Raw genomic sequence first — 13,968 nt, 5'->3', positions numbered from 1 at the left:
AAGAAATGTTATAGCACAGTATTTAAGAAAGTTGACTAATAGAGCTGCTATTTAAACCACCTGTACATGTGAAAGGTATTGCTACTTAATTAGCATCCCCAAATTGCTCTAATTGTATATGTGTACATATTTTTGTAGGCTTAATATCCTGTGTTATTTGGTTTCCACTTAAATTAGTACTGTTCATGATGTCATGATAGAGTTGTATGCCTTTTGATAAAAAGACACTATCAAACTGATGCACTATTGGAATAATGTACCTATAATTAGGAACGTCCTAATTCCACAGTGTTAACCTCACCAAAATGACAGTAAAATGTGACGGCCTACAATGGCTGTGGAAAGCTTGCTGGCGAAGCCTGGTATGTATGATCAGCATGATGCAAAAACAATGAAGTGGAATGTTTAATTTCAGTGACTACAGTTGAGGATGACATATTTTGGAGTTCTTTGGTAGCTTGTACAGTTTTGTAGAACGCATCGGACTCGGATCACTTTCTCGCACCACTAAGAACTATTGACTCACCTAGCGCTGAGTCACCATTCTCCCTCCTACCGCGCCTCTCTCTCAGCCATGCCAGGTGTACCGGGTGAAATTGGAGTGCCTTACAGTTGTGTTCTAAGTGGAGGGAACGACAGTGAGAGAGGCAATGAAAAAGGCCTAACACTGCCTTCCTAAGAGACACGCTTCTTAAGAGTGGAACCAGCACACTATTGAAATCTTCAAAGGAAGGAATGCTAGGTGCACAGTCTAGAAGCATAAGAAATTCGTACGCTCTATTCTGGTGGACTACATTGGCTGGCTGAGGGTTTATTTTTTGATCCTCCTATCAGAAAAAGCACACTATGCAAGCCAAAGTACTTTTTTTCGTGTTTTTTTTTTTTTTTTTTTTTCCGGTACCGGGAATTGAACTCACGACCTTGAGCTTGCCAGGCAGGCGCTGTGCTGCTGAGCGAAACCCCCAGCCCCCCAAAGTATTTTTAAAAGGATGCATTTAAAACTCAAATTATAAAGATAGTGCACACTTAAATACTGTATTGCCTTGTCTTGTTGGAGGCTCGTATGGACTACAGCCCTGTGGCGTATGCAAATCTCGCGTAGAGGATGAAAACTCTGCATCATTTAGTAGCTGGGCAGTTATTCTTTAGAAGTGAGGATCTGAAGAACGCAATGAGGAGTACGTTTCTTTTTGTTACAGGCAAAGGCACGAAGGAAGCTGGAAAGGGTGGTAGTATTTATTGTTTCTGCATTTTTGCAGAGGCCAGCACTGCTCTGGTGATGGAAGAAGAGCACCAGCCTGCCTGATCCTCTTCCTCGGGCCTCGCCCACGCTTCTGCCGGGTCCCCACGGCCTCAGCCTGCGGCAGGGAGGCTCCAGCGCCCGTAGGTGGCGCCCCACGTCCGTGCTTGCGCTTCTCGCCTGCGCTGAGGGTGCCGCTCGCTCAGAAACCCAGTGTGTCTCCCCAGGTCTTTAGAGCTCGGAGCCGGCGTTTTAATAAATAAGCTTGGAGCCAAAGCGCTCCGAGAGCCCCGAGGTTCAGAGGAGCAGACTCGTAAACCCGGGCGGGAGGCGCCTCTTTAATTCTTGCCAAAACCTGATAATTCTCAAACTGGAAATACTGGAGCCACAGCCTTTAAACCATTAAATCCCCCAAGCTTTCTCGCTGTACCCATTTTTTTTTCCTTTGACTTTTTTTCTTTCCTTTAATTATGAAAGTGGTCACGCCATTCAAGAGTAAGACTTGGAAAGAATTTGGAAAAGAAAAGAAAGAATCAAAAAGAAGAGACGCCGCTGGCGCTTTTGAGGGTGCCTAATTTTAAAAAGGATTTCGCACGGGGTGTTTGGGTGAGAACCGGACTTGGGCGGTGCGGGGTGCCGTGGGGGTTGCGGGGGAGGGAGTTCTGAGTCGCGGAGAGAGAGATGCGCGGAGTCCCTAGCGCGATGGTGACAGCGACCGGCTGTGCTCTCCGGAGCCTGCAGGAGAGGCCGGGACGGAGGGGTCGGGACGCAGAGCCGAGCGCCCGGGGCGCGGGGGGCAGGAGCCGAGGCGCAGGGCGACCGCGGGCTGCGCGCGGGGCAGCTCCGGGCTCCGAGCTCGCTCAGCGTCCCGCGTGCAGCGTTCGGGTCAGAGGCGCCCGGCGATCGCGCTGCGGGAAGCGGAGCGGGGCTCCGTGCTTTGCGGGTCGCGGGGAGCCCGGGGCCCCGAGCGGGTGTGGTGCGCACCCGGAGCGGTCGCAGGCCGGCGCGGGAAAGCGGCAGGGCGGGGCGGCGCGGTTATTGGCCGCGCGCGGGAGAAGGGTCGCGCTCCGAGTCCTCCGCCCGCCAGCTCCTGCTCGCCTCATTTTCTTTGAGCAGAACAACTTCGCGGGGCGCGGCGCTCGCTGGTCATGGACGTTCCAGGTAACCAAACACGGACCCTGCCCTCCGGGATCCTCGCGTTGGGCTTGCGTATACTTTAATCAGGACAGGCACGAGTGCGTTCTAGGGGAGGAGGGCGGGAAGACGAACCCCTGATCCCTTTGTGCCTGGACGGAGGACAGCAGACATATTGAGGAAGAACTTCCCTCTTCTTGGAAAGAGCGGTGGAAGAGTTGCTGCTCGGCTGGAGGCGGTGAGGGGGCAGGCTTTCTGGCTTCTTGTTTCTCTGCTGGGTGTTAGCATGACCTGGCTGGTGTAGTGCGAGAAAAAGGGACAGGGCGGAAGTGTCCAGGGGCGCGTAAGTTAGAGACCCCCACAGGGCTGCCTCCCAGCCCGGGAGGAGGGGGCGCGGGTGCAGCAACAATAGCTGGAGAACAAGGGAAGCCTGGGATTCTGGTTGCTGGCTTCCGTCCTCGGCGAGGGAACCTGAGGAGTCTCTCCAAGGGGGCTGGCTAGCGGCTGCGGGGAGCTGGGTGTGTGCTTTCAGTGCTAAGTGCATCTCAGGCTGTCTCTCCCACCCTTAATCCCATTCTCCCAAAGAAAGAGCTTTCTGGGGTTTGTTCTGTGGGTGGAAATAGATTATTTATTTATTTTGTTACTAAATAGACCGCTTTTAAAAACACCTCCTGGTGGAAAATAGAGGGCGGACGAGAAGGCAGGAAAAGGATTTTTTTGGGTCCCGGTGTGGCTTTCAGGAAGATGCCACTGAGATGAAGCCACTTTCTTTTTTCCTTTGCCTGTGTCTTACACCTGTCCACCTTTGGCCCAGTGGGTACGAGGTGGCGTCGAAGCTGTCTGCAGGGTCGGACCCTGGGCCGAGGTCTTGCAGAATGGGGGGATCTCCCGCTCCTGCGCCCCTGAGCGCGCCTCCCCAGCCTTCCCGGACGCTCTCTTTGGCGCGCCCTGGCTTTTCTCCTGAGCTGTTGTGTTAAACTGGGGGTCGATGTGGCGGTGGACCTAGGGGATGGCCATCCGAAAGGGGTCCCAAACCCTCGGGCAGCTGCTCCCCTCTGCTCCTCTCCCCACCTTCACCTCTCTGTCTAAGGATGTGGGTTCTGTGCCCTGACAGGTCTGCTGGCGCCTTCCTCCTGAGGAGCTCCCTGACCCTGACCATCAAAGAGGGGTGCCCAGCCCGGAGGAAGCCACTCCCGCGCAGCGCGTTCCTGCGCGCCCTTTGGCGCTTCTCCTGCGCCAACTGCTCCCGTCCCGGCTGCTCCCGCCCCCAGCCCAGCCGCCCCCCAGCCCAGATGCCAACGCCGGGCAGGGGCGTCAGTGGGCGGCGGTTGGCCATGCCCCGGCGCCGGGGGGCGCTGCGGGAGCCGGCTGACTGCGGCTCCTGTCTGGGGGCGGCGCTGGCCTTGCTGCTGCTGCTGCTGCCCGCCTGCTACCCCGTGCGGGCGCAGAACGATACGGAGCCCATCGTGCTGGAGGGCAAGTGCCTGGTGGTGTGCGACTCCAGCCCCTCGGCGGACGGCGCGGTCACTTCCTCCTTGGGCATCTCCGTGCGCTCTGGCAGCGCCAAGGTGGCTTTCTCCGCCACGCGCAGCACCAACCACGAGCCGTCGGAGATGAGCAACCGCACCATGACCATCTACTTCGACCAGGTACGCGGCCTGCTGCCACCCGCCCGGGAGCAGGGGCGGGGCCAGCGTTCCTGCTTGGGTCCGCTTCTTCCGAGAGGAGTTCCAGACTTCTTTCTTCCCTGCCCTGTGCTTCCATTCATCTTTTTCCTACTATCCTGTCCTCCCGTTTCCCCTTTCCTTTTCCTCCTTGTTTTTAATCTTTACTCTGTCAGTTCACTTGGATTATTGAGAACCCTCAACTTTCTAAATCTCTTGTAAAGCCAAGATTTAAAACATATTCCAGCGGGTTTCTTTCATCGGGTGGGATGGTTGTGGGGCGTGTTTGTGGCTGATTATCTGCAGTCACTCAGGTGGCCAAAATAAAGGCCAAGCATGTGTGCAATCCTTCAGAACGGGAACCCTCTGAAGGGCCCAGTCCAGATGCAAACAGTGTGGAACTGTCGCTCATTTTGCAGGCTGTACAGGAGAAAGAATGTTTATTTTAGAGAAAAATAAGTGTGGGGAAAACAGCGGAGATGGTTGTATAAAAATAAAACAAGATAACCTGGTTGTATAAATAGTGTGTAGTAAATGAAATATAATATGCACATATAGTCTATACGGATTTTTAGTGCAGCTGTATAATTAAAGAGCTGGGGCCAAAGTCACTTTGCGCTACTTAACTTCTGCCACTTGGTTCAAAGCAGAAGTCAGAGCCCAAGTCAAGCCTTCCTAATTCTTTTCTCAGAGCTGTCTGTACTCTGTGTTTGAAGGTCCTGGCCTTTCTGTGTGCACCCCTCCCAACTTTGGTTTGTATTATTTTTTAGAAGCAATTTCAAAACACGATTCCAGACCTTGGATAATCGGCTAATTCTTTTGCCAAAGGGCTTCCTACAAAATGGAGTCCTGGGCAGTCACAGACAGCGTTTGTGGTCTTAGTGAACGTACTTCCTGACTTTGCCTTCTGTGCTAAGCAGCCCTTGAGCGCCAGCAGACACAGCCTTGCCATGTCCTAGGCCAGTGTCTTCATTTTTAAAAATCCTTAAGGATCGTCTATGTGATGGGTTGTGTTCGTGTATGTATGCAGGTGGGGGGTTTCTTTAGTATGCTTTTATTTACAAGACATAAAAACACTATTCTAGTTATTTCCTAGTGAAGACCATGAAATAGGCATTTGGAATTTATGTACTCTATTAATAAGTTCTTCTTGATGGACCATCTTTATAGTGTCATTATATTTACAGTGTCTTACAGATGTTGTTCACCACACTTTCACATCCACATTTCAGCTGGGTGTCAAGAAAACTCTGATAAAGTGTGGGATGCATAGCACTAGGATTTTAATTTTATAGATTAGCAAATTGTGGCAGGGTAGATTAAAGTGCTTGCCTGGCTCCCAGTTAGGGAGTGCCTGAGACCCACTTTTCAGGGGCTGGCTTGGTGTTCTTCCATCTGTAACAAGGCCCTGAATGTACCAACTTGCAGAATTTAAAATTGAGGTGGAGGACTGCAGGTTAAGAGAAGAGGCAGTAGCTTCAAGAGCTTCAGTGGAGAATCCTTTTTTCTTCTCAGAATTATTGAGAGGGAGACATAGCATAGCATTGGGAGGCTGAGAACAGGCAGCTTAAAGCATTTTGTCTCCAACCATAGAGCTGTTTGCAGAAGCCCTACCCTTGAGTGGCTCAAGTGGTGCTAAGAGCCAGGTCTGGTCCAAGACGAGGGAACTTGTGTTTTCCACAAGTCATGTCCACAGCTGTTGTGGGCAGCAATTCGTGTTCAAGTTCCTTTGGGAGTTGCATGTTATTCATTTATAATGAGTACATAACAAGTAACAGCAAAAGGTATCTGGTTTAAGTTTATCCGATGAGCAGATGACAGGATCTCAAATACAGGGTTTTGATGTTGTTCCTGGCTGCTTGTATTAAAAACCAAGAACAACAATGGGCCGGTTCCTTATTTCAACTGAATTTGATTTGTATATGAGGAACAACAGGGGCAGAATCCAGATCAGGGGGTCAGATTTTGTCTGGAATACCTGAGAGGGATTTGTATCATATAGGGGAACTTGCCACTCTTCAAGTTCTGCTTATAACATTATCACACTCTAACCCTTCTATTACTGGGGGAACCCCAACAGCAGGTCCCCTGTCCATTGACTCAGTCTGTCATTATTCTTGCATGTAGGATCTCTTTAGTGGGAGCTAATGGTGTCCAGTCTACCATTTCAGTTCTGTGTATTATTCAAGTTTATTTGCTTATTTGCACCATACCTCAGTTAAGAGAGTGAACACACTTCCCAGAGGACAGAGAGAGGATAAACCAAGGCACCCAGTGTTTATTGATAAAACAGTTTCACTCACCATTATTGAGCACCTACTATCATTGTCAGGGACTCAGAAGCACTGAAGACAAAGTGTCACAGAGGCTGTGCTTTCCTGCAGCACATGAGGACAGGCCCTGAGCTAAGTCTTTCAGAAGTGACCTTCTTAAACTGTCTTTTGCTCCTCAGCCCTTTCTGTCTCCATTCAGTATGAACACTGGTTGTCAGAGCATCATACGTGTTGAAGTCCCTGCAATCCACAGACTTCAGAAATAGACCTAATTTATAGTTTGTTTACTGAGTTTCCTGTCTGCCCTTCCTTTCTCAGTGCCCTGACCTCCAACTCGGAAACTTTGTATCTCCTCTTTGAATATGTAAATAAAGTATATTTAAAATTCTTTATGAATTATCACCCATTAGAGTACCTGTGAAATCCATCCCTGCTGTATGATGGTTTAACTTCAGCACTTCTTCCTTCCTGGGAAGGTGGAGGAGGCTGACTTGGTGATAGCGGCTGCTCCATACTAATAAAGAAACTGATGTCAGCGGTTATCTGAGAGTGACTCAAATGGAGGCCAAGCAGGGCTTGCTGTGTGAGTGTTGTATTCCCTCTTCTCTTTCAGGTGTTAGTAAATATTGGCAACCATTTTGATCTTGCCTCCAGTATATTTGTAGCACCGCGAAAAGGGATCTATAGCTTCAGCTTCCACGTGGTCAAAGTGTATAACAGACAAACTATCCAGGTGGGTAGCTTTGAGGACTGGGCCCTTTCAGGTCTCGTTCAGAATCTTCCGTTGCTGATGGCTCAACTGCTTGGTCTGTGAGGCTGAGGAGCCAGGGAGCTGGGCTCCCCAGGGCCCTTTGGCTCTGAGGCAGCCAAGAGTCCCTTTTGTGGGCCGCTAGTGTGGATGCTAAGGGAAAGGCGGGGAGGGTGGACTAGGGTGATTGGAGAAGAAGGAAACAGCATGTGGGTGTGGGATGCTTTATGGCCTGCTGAGCTTTCCCCTCTGCATTTTAGGTCAGTTTAATGCAAAACGGCTACCCAGTGATTTCAGCATTTGCAGGAGACCAGGATGTAACCAGAGAAGCAGCCAGCAACGGTGTCCTGCTGCTCATGGAAAGGGAAGACAAAGTGCACCTCAAACTGGAGAGGGGCAACCTCATGGGGGGCTGGAAATACTCCACATTCTCGGGCTTCTTGGTTTTTCCTTTATAGACACAGAGCCCCCGGATGGTTGGGGAAGTTGCAATCTGGATCCAGGAATCCACCCTTCATAATACCCCGAACTTGCCAGAATAGGACAACCTGGTTCCAACTTCCGTCAGACTGTTGCAGTAGAAGAGTGATTCCTTCTGAATCTCCAGTATTTTCTTTGAATATTGACAATTCCTCGGGAACCTGGCCTCTAATTAGTTTTAGACCACAAGGTCTTAAGGAGAAATGAAATTATTGATTCGAGCAATTTGTACCTGTGATTGTAAAGTCAATATTGGATTTTATTGTTGGGACCATCAACTTACCTTTTTTTTGTTTGTACGTTGTGTCATTATCCCAAGGCAAGAGAGCCCAGGATCCCAGGAGGGACTCCAGGCTGCAGTCAGGGCTCACAGCAAGAGCCAAGCAAGGAAGCACCTGCTGGAAAGTCCTTGACATGTGTTCTGTGTGTCTGTATAGCCTTAAGAAAAGGAATGGCTTCACTTTCATTCTGTATTTTTCCCCTGGGTAAATGGGAGGATTTGGGAGGGGGATGAGGCCATTGTGAATCTGTCAAGAAGTGCTTTATCCGGAGAAGCAAATTTGCACGATTGGACTGCAACTTTTGTTTTGCATTGTTTGTGGGTTTTTTTTTTTTTCCTCCAGAAGTTTACTTTCCTTTCCATGCTAGGCTGTCTCCCCTCAGCCGCGCTTTGAATTTTCACGCCGGGGTATTGGAGAAAAAAATGTGTGTTGAGTTCATGGATGAGATTAAACAAAACAAAATCTGTATGTTTTGCTTTGGATGAGACCAAATCAAGCAAAAAGTATTTGTCAGAGTAACAATAGCAAATGGACAATTCTGCTTACTCACTCCAAGAGTCTCAGCTGCACCTTTAGAACTGCAACCTGGATTTTATTTATTTAGTTTTTTAAATTTACACTCTGGAATCCCTTAAGAACTTGGCATTCCTGGGTGGGCCTGAATTATGTAGGAGCTGAAGCTCTGATGGTCAAATTCCCTAAACAGTTTTTCTACCGTGCGTTTTACTTTATTTGGATCCACCTCTAAGTGAGCAGCGCACAGTGATCAAGAGTGTAAAAGCAAACAGGACCAGCCCCTCTTCCGTGGCTCTTCCTTTGATCTACCATGGAAAGGGAAGTGTTGACACTTGCCAGGGAGCATCTGGCAAGAAGCCAACTGGAAGTCACAGTGGTTAAGATATTGGCTGAGGCGCCCAGGAGTGGTTTTGCAAATCCCTATTATTTTGCACCTTGTATAACAGTGTTATTAAGACTCGGCTGAGAGTTGATTGGTATAGGTTTCCTACGCCAAGGACATGTCAGCAATCCCAAAGCAATCAAAGATGAGACCTCAAACCAGATGTTAATTTGTCCTTTGTGTAACAATGTAACCAAAATATTGATGATAAAAGCTCATAATTTAAGATTCAGAATAAATGGGTTTGATGTCTGACTTTCTCTGATCCCTGCACATCGTCTCCCAGCTCTCAGAATAATGATGAAATATCAGGGACTTGGGGATGTCAAATCCTTGCTGTGTCTCTTTGAAAGGCACACACACAAACACACACCCATGTGTGCAGATGCTGCAGTGGGTGTTGCTGGAAACCGCACACGTAGACACATTTAATTTATACTGAACATATTTTTCAAACGAGGAGCTTTGGGGGAGATAAGTGACAAAGACAGAACAGAACATTTTATAGGCGAGGAGTCTGCTTCTATCACGCTTTGGACATGGTATCAGCTCCAATCCAACATTTCAATCAGTGTGAGTAATATAAAAGAGACCAACATTTGCAACAGCACGAGTGGTCTCCAAATTGTATGTGAGGATGAGGAGGCTTTAGGTTTCATTGTTAAATAGTGAATGCAGTGGGGCTCTGTAAATGAGAAAATAGATTGTTTAAAGGCTTTAATTTCACTGTACTTCAAAGAAGACCATAGTAGGATGCAGAATTTAATTTGAGTTAAATGCTGTTATATTTTGTGTGGGAAGAAGTCAAGCAGAAAACACGTGTGTGATGTTGGCTCTGTGTTAGGAGCTGCACTTCAGACAGGGAACACTGCTGGTAACAGGGCAGCAGGAGTATGTGTGCACTGACTTACTGCTCTTAGTTATTTTAATGCTCTTTCTTTAATTTCCTTTACTTTATGTTCAATTTAAAACATACCGATAATCTCATTGGTTGAAACTAATGGCACCTCAGAAATTGAAAGATACATGACTGTTTGTTATTTTTATCCCTTAATAATGTTTAGTACACATATTTGTTCCTTTTTATACTGGTACTGCATACAGATTATTAAGTTATACTATCTAATAAATGATGTTAAATTGGCCAATCTAAATATATTTCAGGAGTTTATTTTATAGTAGAAAAAAACTTCATCCTTGTCATTCTCTTATCCTTTTCTCTTATCTGCTCTGACATGGATGCCAAAAACTACATTAAGTAGAAGCTACTGACAGTGTCTCTGAAGCTGTTTACCATCCACGGCAGCGTCTGCCAAGGCTGTGTTTGGCTCAGGGTCTGTGAGAGAGACAAAGCTCCTTGGTATGGGCTATGAAAATATATAGGTCAGACCAAATGTTGAGATGTATTCTCTTTAATTGGATGAGAGAAAGCGTCTGTATCCTTCTGAGGCCCAGCTCAGCAATCCTAGCTCCAATCTCGGTTTTCCTCCCTGAACAGCAAGGGCCACTCAGTCAGCCCGCATCACAGAGCCCTTGTGAGGACCTGTGAAATGCTCTGAAAATTGGAAGCCCTGCAATAATGAGGCCTGATTCAGGCAGGGGGGATGTTTCCGAAAAAAAAAAAAAATAAAAATAAATAAATAAAGAAAAACCAGGTTTTTCAACATGCAGTTTATGAGAATCATTTAAAATGAATATCTGACAGGAGGGCAATTTTACATGAAAGTAAATTTCCATATTCCTCAACAGACTGTTAAAACTGTTGTACTATATTGGATTTTCTCTTAATTTGATTTTTAGCAATGATGATCATATCACATTCCATACATTTTTCTATTTAATTCCACTCTCAGTTGTGTTATTCACCTTTTCTGGTTCCTGCTCACCTTTGTGTGCCAATATATTCTGCCAATATTATATAAAAATATACAACTGTAACATTTTTGACATAAGTAACAAAGATAATATTATTAATGTAAGTAATATTATGGCACTTGAATACTAAGTGGTTTTAGTTGATTAGTGTTAGCTGCACTAAATTGTAAATGCTTTTAAAGCAATACAATTTTCTTAACTTAAAATATATTCTAATTTGAAATACAACCTGGATGACTTAACTTTAAATCTTGAGAAACTGTGTTTCCCATCTATAATTCCTAAGCTTTTTTGCATCCCAGTATTTTTGATATATGTGTTCATGTATAAGTGAAATTATCTATGTTTTTACAGAGTACGGCTACTCAGAGTAACAGTGATACAAACCTATTGAATATTAGCATGAATTCATGGAACTCTATAGAGATTTTATACATTTACTTATTTAAAAAATTTTAGCTAAACCAAGTTATATCAAGCATCAGAAGAACTAGAAAATATACACAAAGTTAAATAAAACCTTTGCTGAATATTTAATATTGTGGCATTATTTTGATATCAAGTAAATTATAGTGGTTATATATTTAGTAACTATTATGTATATATTGTTTGCCTGTGAGTACATTTGACATATATACCTGATCTTTAAACATGGTAATATAATAAAAATACATGCATTGGTTATACTCTCCTGAAATCTAGGAATATGTGAAAGGAAAATTTGATGTGTCACTTTCTATAAGCAAAATAAAAGCAAGGGTTGCTCAGTCACATTTGAGTTGCAGCAAAGGGAACAAAAAAAATGTTCTGTGAATTTGTGTGACCATATTTTGGAATCTTTTGTAAGACTACAAATGTTGCAATAAGATAATGTTATTGTGAATAAAATAGTTCACATTTGTTTATATTTCTAGATCATAAGATGTATGTAATGGTCTAAAGCATACGTGTACATGAGGAAAAGCCCCTTTGCGTTACTTATACGATGGTGTAAATACATGGGGAATCATAGAAGCAGGTTGCATTGAATCATTCCAAACGGTCAACACGCACTTTATATAAACACTTGTAAAAAATATACCAAGAGATTAACTGTAGAACTGCAATGAGTTTTACCCTGTTTCTTTATTTGGAAATTTACCTGTCATTGATATTCGATTTCCAAAACTGGCACTTTGCCACCAAAATTTGATATTATGAATCTATTTTAAAATTTAAGAACAAAGCTTGTAAATTTCATGAAATTCTTAAAGTTACTTTTCTTGGCATTTAAAGAGCAAGCACACCAAATGTATTGAGTTAGTATACAATTTCAATATTGGTTTTACTGATTTACTCTAATCTATAACTTTTTCTCTGATCCACTATGAAGTTTGCTGAAGTTGGCCACAGTCATTAGTCAAGTGTGTTTTTGTATTTGGAAACCATTCAAGACCTAATTTTCAGAGATGAAATTTACCAAGAAAAGCATATTTGCTGTTTTCAGTTGCAGGGCTGCCATTCTTTTCTTTTCTTTTTTTTTTTTTGTTTTTCTCCGGTACCGGGAACCGAACTCATGACCTTGGGCATGCCAGGCAGGCGCTTTTGCCGCTGAGCTAAATCCCCAGCCCCGCCTGCCATTCGTTTTAAAAAATATTTTAGATGTTGCCCTGTTATACAGCTGTCTGTGATATGACTGAACAGGTTCATTTATCTTTTTTCTTTTTCTTTTTGGTATGGGGAATCAAACTCAGGACCGTGTGCTTGCCAGGCAGGCGCCTGTGATGCTGAGCTATATCTCCAGCTGCGGATGGACAGATTCAATACTAGTAGCCCTTTCCTCTTCGGTAGGAAAGAGGCATGCCAAAGTCTTGTCAAGATCTGATGAATATAAACTGCAAAAATTGCCATGTATGTGAGTCTGTATAAAAACATTACACTAAAATATGAATCTTAAGTAAATGAACTTTCCTTATATTTCCAAACTCAGTAGGGTAACTTGAAATTTGTGGGGGGAAAAGCTACCTAATTTTACCTCCTGCAGATAACAGAAGTTCTCTTTCATCTTCCTAAGTGGGTTTTGCTGAGGATTTCCATCAGTGAAATCACTTAAGTGTCTATAGCTTCATAAATCATCATCTTCATCAGCTCGCCCACATACACTCACTGTGTAGTGTAAATGAGCTCTTTGACAACTTAATTTGGAAAAAAAAATCTTCGCTCCCTCTTCCTAATGCCTGCAGCAGACTCCCCAGGGTTAGAATGCTGCATCGCACTGGAGCCCTTCAGAACAAATGGAAGTACCTTATTAATGAGCTACTACCAGTCCTGCATTCTGACTAGCAGTGCCTTAACTTATTGTTTCCTCCCCTTCCTCAGAATACTGATTTCTTCATTGGACTTCACTTCAGGTTGCCAAATATACCAAGATGCAAGATTGTTGGCAACACTCCTGAATGTGAGAAGTCTTATTTTGCTTATGTCTCTATAATCCAACTTTATTCATCTACAAATACTTGTACCTATCATTCATGCCTTCAAAGTATTCTTAGGACATAAGGCATCTTATTGTTTCCTTGACTTTATAGAAAATAAGCACTTATTGTGATTCTGCATTAATCATTATCATGAAACTGATTTAAGGATATCATAAAAATGTCTAAAGTATAGCTAAATTAATTAAAAAATTGACAAATTCTCTTTATTGATAAAATACCCCCTTTGCAATATTTTCCATGGATATTAAAGTTTCCAGCTTTAAGAGTTTCTAGCTTTAAGAGTGTCCTATTCAGTGGAACACTTTTTTACAGATATGCAACTATTAGATAAAAATAGTACATTTCCAGGGAGTAATTTATCCCTGAAAAATAATATAAGATTTGAAAATGTAATACTGTCTCCTTTTCATATTCCCAAGCACCATGCCGGGATGTCATCATACAGTTTGTTTTCCGGAGTTGTACACTGTCTGGAAAGAGCAATTATATCATCTATTCTTTTGGGAACAGGATGTAGATGCATCTTTTTCAAGTGTACATCATTTACCCATTGCTGCCTAAAGGCCAAAGAGTATGCTTACAGATAATAACAGAAAAATAAAGACACACTCAGTGTGCACCAAGAGCTCTTAGTCCTTGTTAAAACCAGCCTGGAGGATATTCATTTAAACCAACGGTGAGAGGGTGGATTGTGGTGGGTGTGGGAAGAACATTTTAATTTTGAATGCATGTTTACTGAAGTGAATAATGTAATTTAGACTTTTCACATATCCAGAGGAGATTGTTATTTTGAGACTAACGTTAAATATTTAACTTCTGTTGATCTCTCAACTAAAAGTTCATTTGTTATTTCTCGTTCCTCCCATGCTGATCACTGTGGGATATTCAGTGAACCAAC

The 13,968-nt window shown here is 44.3% G+C and overlaps 1 protein-coding gene across 6 annotated transcripts; it reads left to right on the top strand.

Annotated features, from left to right (window-relative positions):
• Positions 1–1,426: 1,426 nt before the first annotated feature.
• On the top strand, positions 1,427–11,277 carry Cbln2 (cerebellin 2 precursor). Of its 6 annotated transcripts, none has more exons than XM_013511355.1 (5): positions 1,427–1,846; positions 2,357–2,401; positions 3,489–4,023; positions 6,925–7,044; positions 7,320–11,277. In XM_013511355.1, the coding sequence occupies exons 3-5, from the start codon at positions 3,667–3,669 to the stop codon at positions 7,515–7,517; spliced, it is 675 nt and encodes a 224-aa protein (XP_013366809.1). In that variant the 5' UTR covers positions 1,427–1,846; positions 2,357–2,401; positions 3,489–3,666; the 3' UTR covers positions 7,518–11,277. The 6 variants fall into 6 exon arrangements, with proteins under 6 accessions (XP_013366809.1, XP_005373116.1, XP_005373118.1 ...); XM_005373059.2 differs by having other exon boundaries at positions 2,357–2,612; XM_005373061.1 differs by lacking the exon at positions 2,357–2,401 and having other exon boundaries at positions 1,427–1,807.
• Positions 11,278–13,968: the final 2,691 nt, after the last annotated feature.

This window comes from Chinchilla lanigera, unplaced genomic scaffold, assembly GCF_000276665.1.
Source record: "Chinchilla lanigera isolate Chin_1 unplaced genomic scaffold, ChiLan1.0 scaffold00001, whole genome shotgun sequence".
NCBI classification, from domain to species: Eukaryota; Metazoa; Chordata; class Mammalia; order Rodentia; family Chinchillidae; genus Chinchilla; species Chinchilla lanigera.
The sequence above is the reverse complement of the archived record's forward strand: the minus strand, read 5'-3'. Positions and strand labels throughout refer to the sequence as shown.